Below are 21,794 nucleotides of genomic sequence, written 5' to 3' on the forward strand. Positions count from 1 at the left end.
GTGGCGGCGGCGACGCGGGCGGCGAACCCGCAAGAACAAGGCCGGGCAGCACGAGGAGCCACAAACACAGATCTTTAATGCGATCAGACCGCGAGAGAACAGCACAGTCACGTACAGGCATCCCGAGAGCGCGCCCGCCGCCCCCCGGGCCCCGCTCTCCCCTCACCCGACACGGAGGTTACAAAAACAATACGTGAAACCGCGGAATTAGTTGTAAAAACGGACAGGGAAGGGGAGTGGGGGGGGGGGGTCGCATGCACTAAGGACTAACACCGAGGGGCCGCCGGGAAACCAAAACCGTTAAGCAGCTTATCGGAGCCTCGAAGGGGAAAACCACCCGCGGGACCCCCCCCTCCACCGCACACACGCCTCTACAGCATTTACAGACACTCTCCTGCTTCCACCGCGTGGAAACGTTGGGAGTGAGCTGTCTTTAATTAAAGATACCTGCCTCACTGAGCTAACGAGCAGTGGCCAGGCTCACGCCCTGCCAGCGCCCAGCTCGGTGGGCAGCAAGTGCTTTACTCACACAACTCTCACAAAATACCGATCCTCGGGGTCTCGCCTGTGGCTGGCACAGCAAGGCGGCCTTCCTCCCCTAGTGTAAAATAAACCTAGTTACAAATAAGCTAGTTACAATATGCAAATTCCTCCCACACGTGTTAGGACACAGCTGGTGCCTCGGTCCCAGAAGCAGTACACACCAACGCGGGTGACTCCTTTCCTCGCCCTGCCCCTGGACTTCACCCCAAGTCACCTCTGCCCCTCGGCCACCTCCTGCCTGACTGGCCTTCAAAAACATACAGCAACACTTTTTTTGCAAGTTAGAAAACTCCACAGAGGAAGCTCTGACTGGAGCGCACAGTAAACAGGCAGACTAGCTGTGGCTGTATTCCTCCATAGAAATGTTTACACCTGGTAACTGATCTGTCAAGGTACTAAAACCAGACTTGAGCACATCTTGGAGATGTACTCCAGCCGACTTGGTCATCCTCACAAAGATGAACAGCTTTCAAAATAGGCAGATCGGGGCCAAATTTTGTCTGTCTTGACTTAGCTGGGCTAGTGAGGCAACTCTCAAATGCTGGAGACATAAAAATGAAGTGGCTAAGCGCTAAAAGGAAAAAAAAAAACATTCTGAATTTCTTTTAACATATATAAACAGAAGGAAAAAGTAATTAAGTGAGAACCAGTGTTACTGGTGTGCTCACAAAGGGTCAGGTAGATCTTCTGGAAAGGGCTGAAGCGTTACAAACGTCACGGCAGCTCAGGTCTCTGACCCCAGCACTGCCCCGACTGCTGCGTTCGCTGGGTCAGGACAAACACAGTGTGTCAACCACTGGCCTGAATTGGAAACGATCCGTCCAGATTTATTTATTCCTACTAAAACAAAATCCTGTTAAACAGTACGTAACTGTGTCTCTACAAACTCACAGCTATCTGCCAAACAATAAAAATTCCAAACTACAAAAGATGAGTTGTATTCAGTAAATATAAATGGGAAATTTAGGCTTTGTGTAGAATGTTTATCAGACTATTTACAGTGCAACACAGATCGTTTGAGTTCAGATCTCGCCAGCTTCTCTCTCTTCTGATCTCTTGGAACGAGATTTGCCATTTGTGCTCTCGTGCCGCCTCTCAGAAGAGCTCTTCTCTTTTCTCTCTCTGTCTCGTGACTTTTCTCTTGAAGATCGATCTCTAGAAGATCTGAAGTACAAAGTAAACCGTCGCTATAAGCTTCACAACTAAAAGAATTTTCAAATACACACAAAATGACATCATCTTTCCCTAAGAGCGCTGTGGCATAACACAAGTTTCTTACAGAAATGTGCTTAAGTACTGTGATGTCGGGAGTGGTGTCCCCCAAGACAGCAACTCTGGCCCCTCTCTGAGTTCTCTTTATGTAAGAGAACGCCAGTTTTGCAGCGCTGAGTGCCGGGCGCAGGCTCTGTTACTCTCTCTTTGGAGTGATCCTTTCAAACTGCTGCCACAGGGGCTCTCCAAGATCTTCCCTGGGCCACTTATTAGTTTACTGGGCCATACTAAAGTGTCTGCAATTTCTTCCTCGTCTATCACACAGCTTTGTTTCTGTCTTCTGGAGTGGTTTTTCATTATGCTCTAAGCTAGTGGCTTTCTGCTCAACTGCTTTAAATACCAACTGTATTCTTTGGACTCCAACGCTTGCTCAGCCCTGGGCTTTTTACTTTGCATCCTGACAAGCGCTGTCCTCAGCAGCATCCTGGGTTCAAAGTCAGGCTGACACAGATTTATATTCACAGCCTACAGCACGGGCTAATCTTTTCACAGCCTGCCAGAATGACAGCTACAGATTTTCAGCAGTGCTTCACTGTATCGGCCCACACAGAATTAAGCAGAAGGCTTCATACTAGGGCCAATCTGAAGAGGCTGTTTTTCTGTATGATTCACGCCAACTTATCGACTAGCAGCCTTCAAAAGGTGCTGATCCTGAATGAGCTCTAGAGGCTTACACCCCTTCAGAACTAGGCAGAGGCTTTCACAAACTGCATAGAGCCAGGACAGAAGGACCTGGCAGGTACCTTAGAGGTTCCAGTTTTTATTCATGTTAAGGTTTGGAAATACCGCACCACTGATATATTAAAGCCTTACAGCCCTCTGTATCATGTGAGCCATGTCATTTTCAATAAATTGTGTCTTTTAACCAGAGGACAACATGAGTCTGATGAGGTTAACGCTTTTCCTGTCCCCACAACAATGCCTCCTGCCCGTAGTCATCCTACCCCAAGATCTCCAGATCCTGGCACAGGCTCTCCATTTCCTTCTACAAGTGAGACCTCAGACCAGCAGAACCTGAATGCAGTATCATTAATTCCTGAGGTGAAAACAGAAGCTATGCTCTTTCAGGAAACAGCTTTTTTTCTGTTTGTTCTCTTGTTTTTGTTTTATTTTCTTGAACTGATCCTGGTCTCTCCCCAGTTCTCAGTAATTTTGTGAAAGTATGTCACCTAGCCAATCCCCCTACGATCTCAATGCGCTGAATTAAATGTGTTCAAGGTTTTCGAAGTAATCCCTTACCTGCTCTTTAGTAATAGTTATTACAGGGTCTTCCTCACTTCCTAATTGTCCAAACTTCTTTTCTTTATTTTTCATGTTCAAGACAGATTTAAAAAAGGACTTTAGTATCTCAGCCATTGGAGAATCAACAGTATTTACACCCCCCCTTCAATTATTAACAGACTTTTTTAGAACATTATTTCCCTCCCCTTCATCAGGAATCTTTAAAAACCTGTTCTCACCCCTTTAGCTGAAGTGACACAAGACACACTGTAGGTTTGTTTCTAGAATTGTACTTGAGTGGTGTTGCCTAAGCAGGTGAGACAGTGCTAAAGCACTCTCCTAGGAGGAGCGTTAAAAAAAAAAAAGCCAGATCTAACTTCAGCAAGCACCCAGTGATAGACTTGTTCCTAGGCTCAGAAGGGCTATAAGGAAACACAATGATTCCTTTCAATTTTTCTAATACTCCTACATATGCTTGCCTCATCCTTTGTCCAACACAGTGGGTGTTTTGCCAAGTTTCAGAAGAGACTTAGAGCCCTCCTTCGCACTATAGTGCTTCTCCTCAGCAACAGCAGAACGGTATGCTCCTCCTCCTGGCTGACTTTTCCCCTCCCTCCAGTGCAGGTTCCTAAAGAAATGTCCATCTCTCGACCAGCTGCCTTCTTACCCTAAATAGACAATTTCCCTCAGATCTCAAATCATACACTTCCTTCCCCATGCCAGCGCTGAAAGCAGCTGGGAAGTGGCCTCCCAGGTACTTGGCTTTTACTGGGGAGGCTCAGTTAGCTCAAGCAGGCCTTGGTGCTGCTTCTCATACAAGCAAGCCAGCAATTTCTCAAGGCTCAGTACTGCAAATGAGGAAACCAATTCTATCTCCTAGACTCTCCTCTCAAGCTGGGATCTTGCCCTACTGCTCTCATGTGAGGCCATCTATGAACGGCCACCAGGAAATCCTGCTTTGGCCCAGGAGCTGGTACAGGACACAGCTAACTCGAGAAACCGGTCATACTCCTGCTGGCTCTAAGGGACTGGGGAGGCCCACTGCGACTCCAAGGACTCCCCTTTCCAGAAGCACTCCTGTCAGGAATACATACTTGTGTTTTGAACTCCTGTCTCTGGACCCCCGTCGGTGACCTCTGCTGTGGCTGCGGGAACGGCTCCGGTGGCGTCTGTGTCGGTCTCGGGACCGGGAGCGAGACTTCCGCCGCTCACGGGAAGCCGATCTCGAGCGTCTCCGCCGCCTCTCCCGAGACCGGGATCTGAAGAGGACACAGATTGCCTCAGACTCAGGACACAGGCCAGTACGTCTGATCTGTACACCTGAGCTCATCTCTCAGACATCCCCGAGTAACAAACATCCAGAGCACCAGCACCCAGCCCCCCCAGGCTCATCCCTGCGGCAGAACACCCGCGGGGGGAGCACCTCCCTCCTGGGCCTCATGCTGCCCACAAAATGCCAGTGGGTAAATCTGAGTTGCTGGGAAGCTTATATAAAAAGCTCCCATCATTAATGTAAGCATGTGCCAGTGCCTAGAGCAGAGCTTGCCACCCGTGCCTCACTCAAAGTGAGGCCTGTATAAGTAGGAGAGAGGCCAAAGTAAGTGGCATGTGAAATTACCACAACCCGTATGGCAGTCTGCCAAAGAGAGCCTCCCTTGTGAAAGTACTGTACTTTAGAAGCAGACTTGTTTCAATCTGCTCTAAAAACAAAACAAAGGAGGCCAATGTTTATGGAAAGCAGTAGAGAGGAGGATCTCCAGGTATGTTATCACCGAGAGCAGGCTGTCATACCACTAAGGCAAGCTCTTCACAGAGATGTGGGGGCTTTTATCTTGAATCTTCGTATTTTTACATCTGAGGCATTATACATGTAACAAGTATATTTTGGACATTTAAAACTACAAAAGTATATTAGGTATTTATTGAAAAAATTCATCAAGTGCATTCTTAAACTCATACTCTGGAGGCACACAGCCCCCCCTGCACTGACTGGGCTAGCCACCAGCTGCCTGATAGCCCCAGTGGGTGAACTTCAGTTGCACTGGACCACTGAGCTGCCTGAGCAGTAGTCCCCATTTCTTTCAGGGAGGAAAACAGACTGGGGCACTGAGTGAACTCCATTTGTGAGACTCAGGAAAAACCTCAGCAGCTAGACAGAAACACAAATAGGCCTTTAGGAGAACTGTAAGAGAACTGCACACTCACCTTCGACGATCTCTGTTTCTTGATCCAGACCTAGAAAGGAGAGGAAAGTTAAGCAAGAGAAGGTATGATATAGTCAGTGGGTTTTCAATAAAACCACCCATTCACCCTGGCAGCTCTTCTGAGCAACACAATACCCCAAGTAATATGTCCATTAAAAAAAGGCTTGTCAGAAAACCATTAAAACATTTAATTATCTTCAGTTTGGAGGGCGGGAATGGGAATTTTTCAAAAACTGAAGAACTCTGTAGAAACACTAGTTTCTACATGCAGAGCTTCTTGTCAGAACAGAAAAGGTCTACAAACCAATTCAGTCTGTTAAAACACCACAACAAACCTTTCCAACGTTAAGTTTGCTGTGCATATTTGACAGGCACACTTTACACTCTGCTGTCTACTATCAACTAGATCCCGACTAACATTTTCAAGAAAAAGTACCATTCTGCAGTCAAAAAGACACTTGACAGTTTTCTGATTTCAATTCCTTTGAGGTAGTTGCAGACTAAAAAGGTTTTAATAAAGAGAAAATACAGGATTTTCTCACTCATCATATTTAACAAACATTAGATGGAAATTTGCATCGATTATTTTTTTTCTTGTTTGGGAAAGATAAGCTAGAGGAAAAAAGGAGACACAAACACAACAGAAAAGTGACCGAGATTCAAAGTCTGGGATGAAGGATTTTCTGTGTAAGCAACTTGAGAACAATCATCCAAGCCTCACTATTCTTTCTCACATTTCCATGGCTTCAGAGTTCACGTAAGGCACTCTAACCTTCACACTGCAAGCGTTAGCTTTTGACAGTCTGTAAATAACACTGTCACAATTCTTTCAACTTCTGAAGCAAAATTCCTCAGCACCACTTAAAATACTACTCCACGTGAAAGATACACCCTCCCTCTTTCTCTACGGCCACGTCTCAGAGGCAGCCTACACCAAAACTTCACATGCTGTCTGAATGGTCTCTTTCTGCTTTAACTGAGCAGCAGGCAGTCTCCTTGTTTAGCAACTTAAGAGACTCACTCTTGTAACTGCTCCCATCTCCCCACTGCATACAGACCCACAGGCCACGTTCCAGTTACACAGCCACAGAGCTGTTCTGGCACTGTAACAGGAGATGCAGCTGAAAGTTACACACAGGCAAAACTTTAAAAAGCAAGAGAGAAACATCTATTTTGATAATATCATTTAAAATCATACCTGGGTAAGACAAGATTAAGAGAATCAGTGTGCACTGACATTCCTTCACAAGGAAATGGGATTGTTCAGTCACGGTAGAAAGAAAAACACACCCCCACAATTTAGAAAGGAATTCAGGTAGAAGGACTATAAAAGAGGTAGAGCTGAACTTGGAGTCAGGCAAATGAACCATGCGCTGAGGTAACACACAAGACGACCAAATGAAGGAAAAGCTGATAAACCAGGAGAGCAAGGCAATAAACACACACCTCCTTTTTCATGAAACAGAACCTGACAGAGCAGCAGGACCTCCTGTAGATGCCTGGCAAGCAGCTGAGTTTCTTTTGGTGGCTGTAATTACTCCAAGTTCTTAATGTTCTTTTCCTCCTGATCACTTTATTCTGAATCACCAGCGCACACATCCACACAAAGCCATTCGACATCCCCCTGAAAAACCTGGCTGCCCTTCCATGCCTATGACCTGAGCAGGAGTTCACACAAACTCCCAGTAATCACTTCCTAGTGCTAGACTTCAGAATTCAGGAAGCATCCAACAAAACAGCACTTTCCTTACTAGCCTGAATCAGTATACAGCAGGAGACAGGAGAAGACTGATGTCCAGAGAAGTGAGAGGCTGAGTATATTTCTTATACCCACCCCCCCTCTCTTTTTTGTCCCTGCATCACAGAGCCTATGTGCTAAGTTTCATAACCTGTGTTTTGTGCAACTTATTACAAAGGAAATCCCTTTGGCAACTCCACCTAAACTTGTTTGCTGGCGTACTCTGGAAGTAAACACTGAGCTCTGCACTCCAAGCATGCTATCACAGAATTTCAATCTTAAAAAGATCACTGGGTAGCCAGCAGTCACCAGCAACACCAAACAACACAGGACTTCATGTTTATTTACCACTGGGGGTGACAACCCAGTTCACTCATTCCTATGTGGAAATCACAGTTTAGTTGCAAAATTACTATAAAGTCTGTGAGAGCTAGAGTTTCACAAGTGACTCTACAGGTTTCCATAGTATGTCACAGTGCCTGCAAGTCACCCAAGACTTCTCGAAGTCAAGTGGTACTCCTCCTCTTACTGAGTAACACTGTGAGGATATGACAAGAAGAGTTATGAAGGAAACATGTTTTCTATGGTTCCTTAAAGTACCAAGCCCTGGTTAAGAGAGGTACTCTGAAAGGCAGTAGAAGTCACCAAATAGGTTTTGATGAAAAAATGCCCTGTAAGCATGGTGCTGTACAGCTCCCAGCAGAGAAGGTGCTGAGAAATCAAGAAATCTGGGCTCTGGTCCCAGTTCTGACACTGAGTATCCACTGGGAAAACTATTTTCCTTCTTTGGATCAAGTTCTCATTTTGGAGAGGCAAATAATTAGATCCCCTCTGCATGGTAGTCCTGGCTCCTTCACACCACGCTTTTCTTCAGTATCTGAACAGAGGAGCATACAGGTGCCTCCACACAGAGCGAGAGCAAAGCCTGGCCACAGTCTCTAAGTAGTGCCACATATGGAACCAGCAAGAACTCTGACTTCAGGCCAACTCAATGCAGTTCTTAAACCCTTCGTATTTAAAGCATTAAATAAATTCTAAAGTGGCCCTCAAATCCCCTCATCAGATGCACCCACCGATGGGCTACCTGTGAACACAAGAGGCTTCTTAACTCTCACGAACTGAGGGCTTGGTGGTGGTTTGTTGTTTTTTTTTTTAATGACAAAAACAAAACCACAGACGTGCCATAGGAGGAAGAAAGGCAGTGTTTTGGGGAGGTGCAGACCAACTAAGAGATCCAGAGGACTCTTCCTGAAGGCAACTCTGTTGAGCGATGAAATGACTTCCAGGAAGAAGCACCATGGAGCCAGACACAGTGACTCCAGGTCAGACATGGTCCTACCATGCGTCAGAACGAGCGTGCCATGAGGCAGCTGCATGGCATGACACTTCCTGTTTTATTTCCATCTTTCTGTCCATAGCAACAACATCACCAGTGCCTTTTGATTAGCTCCTGTACTCATCAGCCAGTTCCAGATTTTACAGCTCCCAAATATAACTGCATTATTGACAGTCTTGCATGGTGCCAGGAAGGTGTGAGCTCTACATGAAGTGTTGCAGTTCAGGAGAAAGCTGCAGCATGAACTGGCATTTCACAAGACACCAGGCAATCCACAGGGAGAGAGAACCCACATAAAGCACCTTAAATGGAGAATGTGTAACAGTTTGGGGCTTGCATCTGCCCAGTACAACAATATCACCAAGCTGCAGACCACAGAAAACCAAGCTTTGATTCTGGTATTTCTTTGCTAGCATTTCCAGCACATATACCCAGAAGCCACACATCTTAGAGCTGGAGTTATGTATCTCATATGCCTCACACATGGGTGGCTGAAACTCACTCTTCGGCTGACACTAAGGGTCAAAAAGAGCTCTCCATAGGCAGCAAGGGTGGGGTTTTTTGATGCAAGTAGTACAAGAGGAGAAACACATGAAGAAACTGGGGAGATGCTGTGACGAGAACAGCATTCCTACGCATCCACCTTCTCTGCCTGACCACTGCAAATAACCACCCTCTCCACACCAGGCTGTTTAACTGAGCTGTTTACACACAAGATGCCTGTTCAGTTCTAATACAGAAGAAACATTTGTCCAGTTCAGCTGGCAAGATGCAGAAGAGCTTGTCCTGAGAATACCAATGTTGCAGCCACTCCCACTGCTCAAGGATTATACATGTATGAGCAGAAGGTGACACATACGGCCACAACCACCAGAAGCAGCCACTCTTTGGGATCCCTGGATTTGGAAACGTTTTCCAAAGCTGTGCCAAAAGCACCTCACTGTTATTGTAGAAAAGCTTCGGAGCAAGACAGGCAGCCCACTGTCTGGCTCACAGACACCAGCACCATTCTGTTGTCACCTCCTAGCCCAGAAGTGATGAGGGCTCTCCAGGGAATTGCTGTCTGACTAGTGCCTTTTGAACAGATCTGTGAGGGCATTTTATCCAGATTCAGATTCCCAAAGACAGGGGCTAGACCAGTATAAGCCTGAAGGCTACAAGGAGCTCACATCTTCCAGATACACAATAGAGGTTACAACAATACACACAACCACTCTAAGGAGGGGGTTTGTGCATTTGTTTTCATCTTTAACTGAATGCCAAGGTGCTCACACAGCATCTGGAGCATGTCCCACAGCTACTCCAGCAGCAGATGCTGCTTTCCTGCAATGCTCAGACAACAGAAATGAGACTATTTCAAAACTAACTTAATGAACCAGTTATCAGCTTCCACTTACCGTCTGCCCATTCTCTCCTCTCGTTCTCTCTCCTCTCTCCGTCTCAAACGATCCTGGTTTCTCTTCTCTTGCTTTTCTGCCACTGTTTTCTAGGGAAAAAAAAAAAAAGTCCACATCATATTTCAGCCATACAGTAACAGGTTAGAGAGACCTGCAGGAGACTATTCTGATAGTAAGACAAAGGTAGCAAGACAAAGAACCATTTCATTGCATTTTATGTGCTAGTCAAGATCTCTACCAAGGCTCTCATTTTCCTTACAACTTCACTAACACACATCAGGGCAATAAATGCCACTCCCTACTCTGCTCTGAGTGCCTGTGCTCTAAGAGACAAGCCCGTAAGCTTTGAGGCAAGGGATTACTTCAGCATGAGTGCACACAAAACACAATGAAACAGTGCCCTGGCCTTGTGCCACCGATCGATCGGGGCACTGACCTCAATATACTGCCTAAGGAATAAGGCACAGGAACCACAACTCTTCCTCGAGCACCCTAAAGGCCTCGGCTTGCAAGCAAGGCCAGTACCACAACTCCATTACAAACCATTTCAGAAAACTTCTAATTGCTCCAGCTACTGAAGGCCTTTTTCACTGACAGCACGATGAGAAACTTCAGTTCAAGCATTTCGTTAAGAGGTCTCAGCCAAAAAACCCACAGTGACCAACTGCAGCCTTATCAGTTGGAAAAAATACAGGTGACTGTACCAGTGCTCTAAGGAATCAATGACAACAGTTGTCTGGTTTGACTAATTATAAGGGTACATATTCAGTTACCCAGAAGTGACAGAACAGAACCCATGATGAGGCTAAGCAAACCTCCATTTGAAGTTTCAGGGATTCTGCAATCAGAAATTTCTGGGCTTTTACAAGCACTGCACAAAGAATTCTTTATTAATTTAATAGAAGAGTTGAATGTCTTTAAACTACAAGAAGGTTTAAAACAGAGATGATTACCCTCAGCTGATCCAGTTTCTCACGGATCTGAATGAAACCCAAGTGTAATTTGCCTCCAAAGTGGTCAGCGAGACGCCGGTCGTTGTCATGGAGACCCAGATATGCTGAACAGACTTCACACACACGCAGCTTCTGCTGCTGGAAACTGGATGCAGGCATTGAGTTTCGGTATTCTTCCTAAAGGCAGGCAAAAAGCCACGCAAATGTTAGGAAATCCTTATATAGTCACAACCCTCCAGGGAAACCCCTGCAAAGAATTGCACTGCCGCTTTCAAGAATCAAAAAACCCACCCTCAGTATAAAGGGGGTGACAAACACAATGCTTTGCAAGCACAGTTAATCTGTTATATCCCTGCAAGTGACTAGTGACCAGATATTTCACAGCACAAATCCCTCCCTGACCCAGACGGCTCTCTTCACTAAACAGAAGTTTCTAAAAAGCTTTTCTTCAACTACCACACTACACTGCCAACTGCTTGCTGGCACATGGCTGACACTGAAAAAGGAGGTGCTGGCAACACTGGAAAAGAGGTAGGACCCGCCCAGCTATCTGTCATGTACTCAGCCTAGCCCAGTCCACCATTACAATTCCTAGGAAAACCAGTGACATACCTCTGCCTCTTTCTTTTTTGCTCGGACTTTCTCCACTTCCATCAGGATCTTTTGAGACTCATCGACATTTCCTTCAGCTCCCAGCTGTTCAGCTTTAGCTAGGAGTTTTCCAATGTCTTCATTCAGCTCATGTACTTTCTCCGCCTAAAGAGAATAGTGGTTTTTTAATGAGACAAAAGACTTGCTAAAGCTTGCAGAATGACTCTTCCATTTTTCTCTAAAAAATATTGTTTAAAAAAAGCAGTCAGTGAAGGATGACTATAAATCTCCAAAAGCCAAAGGAGTTCCAACAAGAAGGGACTGGTGGGCCAAGCACTGGCAATGCAGTCACAGACACATAGCAAAGAGAGAAACTGGACACAAAGGACATCATCAGCTCTACTGCAAACAGCAGCACGTTTCTGGCCTGCAGGACAGGACAGAGTCCACAAAACCAGCTTCACAAATCCTCTGTATGGTCCTGAAGAAGCAAGTTCCCAAAGGGGAAACTCCACGAGCATTTACTAAGTGAAAAGACAACACTTATGGGATGGATTTACTATTCTAAGCTACTACATTAACACCAAATAGCGTGTGGGGGGGGAAACCAATATGCTTTTATTGCCAAGCTAAAGCAAGCTATTTTAGAGTTCACGTTTTAAGCTACCGTGGCCCTCTGAACCAGTAAGTTCGTCACAAGAACAGCCAGAGCAGCACTTGAGGATGGCTGGAATCCACAAGGCCGTTGTGGAGCTTAACTTCCCAGTATCAACAGCGTCAGAGACAACAAAGCACCAGTGCTCTCACACAGACTTTCAGAACAGACGTTTAATACCTTTGCAGACACTTCAGCACTGATCTCTTCCTGTGTCTCCGCCAGGCGTTTCTTGGCCAGTTCTGTTCTCCTATCACACTCTGCAATGAAGGATTCCAGGTGATCCATCGCCTGCATGTTCAGACAAAGAACTGTGAATAAAGTGCTCTCCGTGCCAGCTAGCTCTGACAGCCAACAGCTAGCTGGTGCCATCCCTGTGTAATGCACAAACTACCTCAAGAACAGATGCCTTGAGAAAAAATATGACACACTGCAGAAAAAGAAAAGTTTGATCCCTGCCCTTAAGTCTGTCATCCATCTGGAACCTGACACAGTTCCTTTACTCTGACATGTAACAGGATGCTCACATGAAAACTGCTTTGCACTGGAACTTAAAACACATAAGCAACAGGTGCAAAGACAAAAGCACTGGAATAAGATAAAAAGGGAAGACGGGATTGTTCTTTCACTTGATGTGTTCCGTAATAGAAAGCTAAATCTGGCAAAAGTGAAACCACAGAGCTGCCAGCTTTTAATGTCAGCTCTCCTGGGACAGGCCACCAGGTTACAATGACCTGGTAGAGAGCAGCAGGTGTGGGATGCAAGGAATGCCAGAGGAGCCTCCCAGCTGGCTGGACTAATGGGGTTGCAAGGGCCGTAATTACTTTTATAATTTCAATTCAGGAATCATTGGCATTCGGGTAGAGGCTGCACATTCTTGTCAGATAACACATCAAGTAACATGGCTAGCTGAAATGCCCACTGACTTCTATTGTTCAGCCAAATAACTTCAAGAGGCAGTTTTCACAAAAGTAACTAGAATTTCTCTGTACTCACATCCAGCTCAAAAAACAGATCTCTCTCTTTACTTGCAATCTCATAATCTGCTCGGAGTGCCAAGTCATGGATCTTTGTACACTCTCCCAGGTCCATTCGCTGTTGAAAAGGAAAAGGAAAATCAATGTAAGAACCCTCCATTATGGCAATAAGCAGCAGATACTTAACTCTCGTCAACCATATCATATCAAAATACAGCCTCTTCAGGAAGAAAAGCTTCATCTTAACCTGTCAGTAACAGAACTAGCCAGAAGAACAACGTGCTTGCTAGAATCCCTCTTTTAGGTGTTCCTGGAACAACATTAAACCACCCCAAATGGTCCAAGTCCAATTCTGCTTTAGGTCACAGCACAGCCTTAGGAATTGCTGGGAGGGAGCTGGGCAGGTGCAGCACGCTGCAGCAACTCCTTTAACGTGCACCAACCCCAAATGCCTCCTATTACAGAGTGACAGCACAGCAAAACATACAGCTCTGCACCCTGTTTAAAGCCACCTGAAAAGCACATCTGTGTCAGGACTAGCCCTAGTAGCGTATTCTATAGTAACATACAGAACCAAATCACAGAACACAGACAGAATGTTTCCTGTCGAGAACAAGCAGACTTAGGGGGAATAAGGGCTATGGCCAGCAGAAAAGCACAAACCCATACTCAGCAACAACAGACTCATATCCTACAGCTAGCCCCTTCCCACATTCAGCTGCAGCCTGAAATTTTAAAAACCTGCCCAGCAAAGCTGATGCCTACGCATAAGCCTATCTAATGAGAGACTTCTTGAGAGCATCTCCCTTCCCAGAAAGCTCTGACTTGCATGCTGCCCTTCATTCATTGACATCAATGCTATTTAAATTTATTTTTCTCCAACGTAGTGGTTAATCACCACATTGCTCTCGAAACATGGAAACTGCATTTCAACATTATCAATATGTAATAGAGAACATTTCTCTTATTCTTAAAACAGAAAAAGAATATGACATTTTGAAAGCCAAACTAATAGAAGGCCTAAGTGTTGAGCCACAGTACAAATGGCAGGGTACATGTCATCGTCACCCAACCTCCTCTCTCCTGTTACTACCACTCCCAAGGAGCCCAAACCTGAACACAGAACAACAGGTGCCAACTCACTGAAGTGCAGAAAAAAATAAATACAGCTAAATCTGGATCAACACAGAATCCCTGTGGAACATCACAACTAGAGCTGGGGGTGCCAAGGTCCCTGGTGTGAAGCACCGCACTCGGACAGCAGCAATGGAAGTGTTTAGAATGAAGCAAAGCAACTAAAGCAAGCTCCACCAGGTAATGCTCTGGGTTTCAGCAGTTACCCGTTATTAGCTTTTCTTTTTTAAACAAAGAAAACAATTCCGGATGACTTGCCACTATTTAGTCTTCCTCATTTTGCTCAGATTTATCAGAAACAGAAGGCCATAGGCAGCAGGCTACAGAAACAGACACCGTATCCAGGAATAAGTCCTGCTGTGCTCTCTTAATGGTAGAAATCTAATGCCTACCAAAAAAAAAGCATTTGGTACTCTCAGAGCTTAATCACATTTATCTTGAGGCAAGCCTCTTCAAAGAATTCTAGCAAACTATTGTTATTTTACCACAAAAATAACTTTCCATGATGTGACTTAAATCTTTTATAGTTATTCTACTGAGATCTCTTTCCAATATAGGGAGAAAATAGCAATATTAGATGTGATTGTCACAGATCATAAAATATCTGAACTCTTCTTGCAAGCTGAGCCACTAGCTCCACTTCAGAGAAGGGGCTCTAACCCACAGCTTCAGAAGAGCCGACAGTGTGCTCCATTGTCCTCTTTGTTAAAAGGCAAAAAAATCCCTCAACCTCTTCCTCTGGGTAAAGAACATTCAGGTCTCACCGGCATACGAACCTCAAGTCTCCCTCCATGTCCTTGGAGATGATCTAGGTGCATGGAGATTTGCACAGGTATTGCTCACTGCAGGTAAGATCACTAGCCCTTTGGTCTCTAAGAATCCTCTCGTCACAGGGAGGCCTGTCACCGAGTACTCACCCTTGCCAGCAGTGATCATGGCTTGCTCCAGTCAACACCCATGGCTGGTTTATAATACAGGTATTTGAGACAGGTAACCAGCAGAGCCTGAGGAAGGCTTTAACCCCCCATACACACAAAGATTCAATACATGTACGTGCCACTGACAATTACTCCTGCTCACATTTGCTGAGCAATCCACATTCTGAGGTACCTCTTATGACCGCCACTAAACTGCTAACTCACCAGAAAGTCTACTTCCGTGAAGGCAGCTCTGTGATAGTATTCAGAGCTGCAGAATTTCACCCAAGTGGAAAAGGCAAGTGCAGACCCCCACGAAAAAACTCCTCAACCTACAAACTTCAGCTCACTCTTAACTCCCAGTGGGGAACACAGTAAATTCCCTGAACGTAATTTCCAAGCTATGTTCTACCTGGGCAGCTTTCAGAAGCATCTGTCCACTTATTAGTGGAGCTAAAATTCAGGATTACTAGCTGGTGCCATCTCTGAATGTGCTGCAGTACTTCCACTGTCAGAAATATGCTTACCCTTAGCTGCAGAGCTAACTCAGTGCTGGCCACTAACAATCGAGATGACAAGTCCCCTGACAACAGCACATGAGCATACTAAACCAACTTGTGTTCTCCCAGAATTTTCCTCCTTTCTCATGGAGAGCAAAGAGAAGCACTGTAGCTTATTTAGTGACAAGTTTAGACAAGTTTCTGGGGTCAAAGGTTCCTATGACCAGGAACACCAGCACACAAACAAAGCAAACATCAACATGCCTGCTACAACTCTCAGGAATATTCCAGAGCTTTACTTACAGTCTGGACTCCTCTTACTCTGCACCTGAAGGTCAGTGAATGGGTCTCCATCACACTTCAAGGAGCACAGCTACCCAAGGGATCCAGCTTTCTGCTCGTCTCCAATCAGCCTCCCGCTAAGGGATATCTGCACACATGAAGGATGCAGCAATAACAACGCCTTCGGGGGGAGGATGCAACATAACCAGCACCAGAAGGCTTGGAGCATCTGTTGGAAGTTTCCAAAAAGATCCAAGGTCCTGATTTCTGCAGTAATACACACCTAGAGACAGATCCAGCTGAGGCTGATTCACCCTCACAGCTCTTTCCTTAACGGAGCAGCGTAAGATGCCAGTGAACCTGACCGAGATCACGAGGAAAGCCTGCACCTTCCAGTTAAGTTTCATTCTGTGCTGGTACTGCTGACAGCTGAAATGCTGCTCCCGTTCCAGACACCACATGTTCTTTCAACACAGGTCGGTAGCACCAAGACTTTTTCTTGCCCCCGAGCTGCTGACAGCAGTGTAGAGCTCCACAGCCACTTAAAGGCCACCACAAGATCACCTGAGTGATCCACAAGATCACCTTCACAGAAGCAGCCTTCCCTACTGCTCCCGCATGAGATTCCTGAGCATAAACTCCACAGCAAGAAGGAAGACACAACTCACTGCAGACAAGTAACAAAAGAAGCAAGAGAAACATATTTCTCAAAGTGTGTCTCCACCCCAGGAGGCTCACAACAAACACATCTGGACACCTTAAACTTCCTCCGTGCCTTGGCACTAGCTCCAACAGTCACGCACTTAATTCAACCCCTTCGGCTCACCGTTTACCTTCTTCCTGAAAACGTGCCAGAGGAGGTAGAAGGCAGCCCGCATCTACAAAATATCGTTTGGGCCCCCCCAAAAAACGTTGTAGAATCTTGTGTTAAAATAATATACCCTAACCATAGTGACCTGCATGAAGGATGGAGGTGGGCAGAAGGTGATTTAAGCAGCTTTAAAATTCTGGAATGGAAGCGAGGCGATACGGAGGCTGATGGAGCAATTGCTGGAAAATACATCTGAGCTTCAAATTAATAAAAAATAGAGATATATAGAGGTTGTTATCAACTCCTTCAATCTTATTCTGTAACAGCAGCCACTGAGAAGCTAAAGTTTGAGCATTCAGAGCCAAGGCAGATTTTGCTGAAGCTCTTTCTACTAGTGCTGTCAGAGCCTTGCTATCACGGCGGCACAGAGGAAGGAGTGTCAGCCCTCCCCTTTGTTGGCAACCCACTGCGTCAAACCCAGCTCTTGAAATGACAGCAGGAAGGGCTATAAATAATTACAGTATCTTTAAACAATCTGGTTAAGTGAACGGACAATATGAATCGTCACAGTATTTAGTGTCAAACAGCGAGGGTAAAGATTGGTTTCAAACATCCATATTCATCTCCATCGTGCAACTCAGTAACACACCAACAATTACAGAAGACAAGGGCTGTTTTCTTTTGAAAGTCAGACTGTAACTTTCTTCTGGGCACTTCAACTGAACGCCTACTTCGCAAGATCTCACTGTTAAAAGCCTACGTCACCTTTTGCTCTCGGAGAGAGCATGTGAGCCAAACCTTTGAAAATTGGCCAGCTGTCCCCAGAGGAGAGCAGCAAAGGAGCCGACCCAACTGTTTCAAACCAGTCAGGCAGCGTGACACACCGCTCAGACCAACCAACAACAAAGACAAAGTCAGCCCGAGCTGTAACCTGCCATTAGCACGCCAACCAGTAACGATGAAAAAGCTGCCGTTCCACCCCGAGAACATCACATGGGTTGAGAGAGGAGACTGAAAAATCTCTGAGGATTAAGGATTATTACAGCTGGTAAGAAGAAACTTTCTCACCTGAAGATGCAACAGTGAACTAGAGCACCCAGGACAGCAGGTTAGCTACAATCTTGTGACCTCCACAGGCCAAGTTTCAGGCCCTAACCATCTCAAAAAGGTAAGAGAGAAATAATTCTGCAACTTCACGTGGGATTGTGAGAGAAAAAAACATTTCAAGCAAATCCCGAGTGCTCCTGCCTTTGAGGTTCCACACACAGGTCACAGAAACCAAAATGAAAACTGTGACTGCTTCCTGGGCACAGCAAGTCTGATCTCTCTTAAAAGTTACCTACAACGCACAGACAAGCCCTGAAGAGCTGTTCCAATGTCTGCCTCACCAGAATTCCTTATTACAGAGAATATACTTACTGTTCCGGCCAGGATATCATGAGGACAGCAATCCAGAAGGTGGCTCTTGCAAACACGATCGTCTGTAAACTTCACCCTTTGTCTGGTTTCATCTCCTGAAATTCATTTGTGGTTTTAAATAAGGAGACATTAGAATACCGATAAGAGAACAAAGACGTCGGTATGATCATTTCGCCTCAATATGCAGATTAAAATACTTGGTGTTCCTGCTCCCCAAAATTACTTGAAAAAAAGCTTAGAGCGTAACAGGATATTCTGGAACACTTATAATTGGCAACAAACACTATTTTAGCATTTATTCATCCAGTACACCATGTTAAACACAGTGTTGGCGAGCCAAGTAACGTCCAAGGCCTGTCATCCATATAAAGAGACAGCACAGCCAGAAGAGAAAAAAGGAGACAGACAGTCTGGCTCGCAGCCAAAGCTTTCCCCCCCCCCCCCCCCCTTTTTTTTTACTGAGGAAGGGGCAGGAGGTACCAAAACCCACGCTATCGAAAGGCCATGAATCACAAAACAAGGCTGTGCTGGACAGTTTTTATAGGCAATTGCCATTTGCTCGTCTGATAATTAAAATATCGGTCCATTTGGTTTGAAAACCAAATATGCAGTGTGCTTTCCAAGGCCGTGCAAAGACGAATCTTGTAGGTCTTGGCCTGGAACACGAAGCGTGCTTCCCACCCACGTCCCACCCTCAGGAGACATTTTACACTCAGGAGCCACTTAAACAAGACAATATCAGAAAAGCAAAAAAATAAAAAATAAAAAAAGAAACAAAGTTAGTCAATACACACTGCGAGCTCCAACATATACTATACCCATCTGCATTCTTCAAGACCTCAGCTGCAGAATTTTATGCCCACTGTTGAAAAGTTTTAAAGGAAAAGTTTTCTTGCCCACACCTGCAGTAAGGAAGTCAGGGGAATGATACATAAAAGTAAAGGCAAAGTGGTAATGGTATGTGACAATTTTAAAGCTCATCTGTGTATATGACACAGGTATGTGTAATACTAAAGTATGAATATAGTTTAGGATTCACAAGCATCCAGGAATAATGTTGTGTCTACTGAAAATTGTTTTCTTTTTTTAATTTTTTTTTTTCTTTCTAAGCTACACTTTTAAAGTTACTTGTGAAAAAAAAGCAAACACTTTTTTTTTTTTTTGTTATAACAGCTTTAAAAATTGGTTGTGACTCACGGCTCGATGAACATGAGGCTTTTCTGCAACTCCCTTGCAGATTGATGTAGGCAGGCAAAGATACACTGAACCTTTATAAATAAAATAGAGGGGCCACAATTGTTCAGTTTGTATGAAATAAAAATATGGGAAGCAATTCAATAGCAACTCAATACACGAAGAAAGAAAAGCACTTATTCACTTACGAAACGAAGTGCAAAGTACCTCAACAGCCCTACTAATGTGCCAAAGGGAATTTAAGTACTCAGCAAGTCGCAGAAGGGAGATACAAACCGCAGCGGGTACATATTTCGCAGAGGCTGCCACATTTCTTTTCTTGGACAACAACTACAGCGGCCGGCTCCTGCAGGCACACCTACCTACACGCCTCTGTATGTACGGCGCGGCCTGGGCACGGAGCTTTCCCTAAAACCTCCGCGGCAGCCGGGCCCGGAGCGGCGGGCTCCTCCCGGGGCTGGGCCACGCCGGGCGCTTTCTAGGGCCGGGGGCGAGGCGGGCTCCTCCGCCGGGCAGGCCTACCCCTACCGGGCTCCCTGTGCCGAGCTCGCTAGGCCGCCCCGAGGCGCGGCGAGGCCCCGAGGCGCGGCGAGGCCCCGGCCCGCTCCGCCGGCCCGCCCAGGCGGCCGCCCCGCACCGCCCGCTCGGCGGGGGGCCGGGGGCCGGGCCGCGGCGGGTCGGGCTGGGGCTCCGGCTCTGGCCCGCCGCGTCCCCCGGCGCGGGCGGAGGCCGATCGCGCCCCAGGTCCGGAGCGGAGGCAGCGGCCGGGCCGGGCCGGGCCGGGCCCCGCGCGCGGCTGAGGCGGCCGCCAGGCCGCGGCGTTTCCTGCAGGCCCCGCCCGCCCCTACTCACCGTCCCGGGCCGTGCCCATGAGCTGGTCCAGCAGGGCCCGCATCTGGGCCTGGGCCGACATGGCGGGCGCGGGGCCGGGCCGCGGGGCGCGGCGGGCGGGAGGCTCCGGCCTGGGCCTGGGCGGCGGCAGCGGCTCCGGCCTCGGCGGCGGCGGCGACGCGCGGCGGGCGCTGGGCGGAAGCGGCCCCTCCCTCCGCCGCGCGGCATGCCGGGACCGGTAGTCCGCCGGCGGGGCGGGGCGGGGCCGGGGCTGGCGGGGCCCTGCAGCCGCTCCGCCCTGGCGCCGACGGGCCCCCGCCTGCGGGAGAGCGCCGGGCCGCCCGCTCCGGCCCCCGCCGGCCCCCTCGCCTCAGCGGGACGCCTCGTTAGCGGCGGCTGAGGGGGCCTCGGGCAGGAGGACGGGCCGGGGCTTTCCCCGGGCCGGGGCTTTCCCCGGGCCGGCTCCTCGCCAGGCCGCGGCCGTGGGCCCGGCCGCCATCAGTGGTGCTGCCCCCGTCTGCCCCGGCACCTGTCCCCGGGGCTGGCCGAGTGTGGGCCCAGTGGCTGGGCCGCAGCGGCTGCCGGGCCGTGCCAGGCCGTGCCAGGCCGTGCCAGGCCGTGCCAGGCGATGCCAAACCGCGCCGAGCCGTGCCAGGCTGCGCTGGGCCGAGCCGAGCCGTGCCAGGCGGGTGATGTCAGGGAGCAGGCTGAAGGGTGCCCATGGCTTATCAGCTCCCACCCGCCATGTTTGCCCAGCGGTGCCGGGGTAGGATGGCTGCTGCTCCCCCCGCGGCGTTGCCGGTGTGTTTGGAGAGGGAAAGGGAACGCGCCGGGGCCGGTGCCGGGGCCGGTGCCCAGCTCGGCCCCCACTGGGTGTCCCAGGGCTGCCAGCTCGGAGGGAAGTGACAGCTGTGCTGGGGCTGGCTCTCCTCACCAGTGCTGCACCGTGCCGGGCGCTGGGGGACGGCTCAGCACAGGGTGCAGGGTGCTCAAGGCAGGAGGGCTCCGAGGGAGCAGACCAGGACCTGCGGTCGCCCCGAGAGCAGGGGGACGGGGCAGCTCTGGAGCAGGGCTCTGGTTGTCTGATGGCCGGTGTCCCTGAGCGTCCCCAGCAGAGGCGGTGTCAGGGGCTGGGGGCTGTGTCAGGCCCCCGCCATCCTGTGCCCTCCAGCCTGTCCCCGGCCACCCTGCATCCCCCAGCCATCTCCAGTCCCCCAGCCATCTGTGTCCCCTGGCCGTGCTCTGTGCTGCCCCACATGGCCCCGCTGGCATGTCCCATGGCCGCAGCCACCTTGGGACTGAAGCTGCCCGCCATCATCAACAACCTCAGTCCCTCGTGCCCTGCGTGGGCCAGCACAACCGCAGGCCATAGCGGAGACACGGGGCACCCCAGACCCCATCCACGGTGACAAGGCTGCCATCCCAGGTGCTGTCCCTGCCGTGGGGCTGGCCCAGCCGCTCTCCACACAGCATGTCCCCATCTCTGCACCCACAGGCGCTGCTTGGCAAGAGCCACCAGCCCCGGGCACACAGCCCACCACCCCCTGGGGAGCACAGCACCCTGAAGTGTCTCTCCTGCCAACTGTGCCATCAGGGCTGTGTCCTGCCACCTCAAAAGGTTCCAAACCCTATCCTGGCGCTGGTCAGGGGGCCTCAGGCCCACCTCAGGGGGGCATGAGGCTGGAGATGGGGGTCTGGACCCACACAGGGGCTGCACAACACCTGGAGGGACCCCATGAGAGGCTTTGCCCGCTGCAGCCACGGCGGCAGCGCCTGTTTGCAGAGGCATCGCTCGATACGCAGTATGTTCTTCAGAAGA

General features: G+C 48.4%; 1 protein-coding gene across 4 annotated transcripts; it reads right to left on the reverse strand.

Moving 5' to 3' along the window:
* Positions 1-56: 56 nt before the first annotated feature.
* LUC7L (LUC7 like) lies at positions 57-20,144 on the reverse strand. Of its 4 annotated transcripts, none has more exons than XM_074919015.1 (11): positions 19,997-20,144; positions 19,148-19,218; positions 17,951-18,045; positions 12,907-13,005; positions 12,091-12,201; positions 11,277-11,420; positions 10,665-10,841; positions 9,712-9,800; positions 5,242-5,271; positions 4,131-4,295; positions 57-1,707 (listed from the first exon to the last, which is right to left on the reverse strand). In XM_074919015.1, the coding sequence occupies exons 4-11, from the start codon at positions 13,000-13,002 to the stop codon at positions 1,566-1,568; spliced, it is 954 nt and encodes a 317-aa protein (XP_074775116.1). In that variant the 5' UTR covers positions 13,003-13,005; positions 17,951-18,045; positions 19,148-19,218; positions 19,997-20,144; the 3' UTR covers positions 57-1,565. The 4 variants fall into 4 exon arrangements, with proteins under 4 accessions (XP_074775116.1, XP_074775113.1, XP_074775114.1 ...); XM_074919014.1 differs by lacking the exon at positions 19,148-19,218 and adding an exon at positions 3,055-3,116 and having other exon boundaries at positions 1,571-1,707; XM_074919012.1 differs by lacking the exon at positions 19,148-19,218.
* Positions 20,145-21,794: the final 1,650 nt, after the last annotated feature.

This window comes from Athene noctua, chromosome 15, assembly GCF_965140245.1.
Source record: "Athene noctua chromosome 15, bAthNoc1.hap1.1, whole genome shotgun sequence".
In the NCBI taxonomy this organism is placed as follows: Eukaryota; Metazoa; Chordata; class Aves; order Strigiformes; family Strigidae; genus Athene; species Athene noctua.

What these genes read in the sequence shown, in the direction of transcription:
- LUC7L (XM_074919012.1), bottom strand. Translation starts at nt 20,057, where the DNA reads ATGTCGGCCCAGGCCCAGATGCGGGCCCTGCTGGACCAGCTCATGGGC. An exon ending in CATGGGCACGGCCCGGGACG is followed by an intron (nt 18,046 to 19,996) that starts GTGAGTAGGGGC and finishes AATGAATTTCAG; the next exon opens with GAGATGAAACCAGACAAAGG. An exon ending in AGAAACTGGATCAGCTGAGG is followed by an intron (nt 9,801 to 10,664) that starts GTAATCATCTCT and finishes TTTTTTCCCTAG; the next exon opens with AAAACAGTGGCAGAAAAGCA.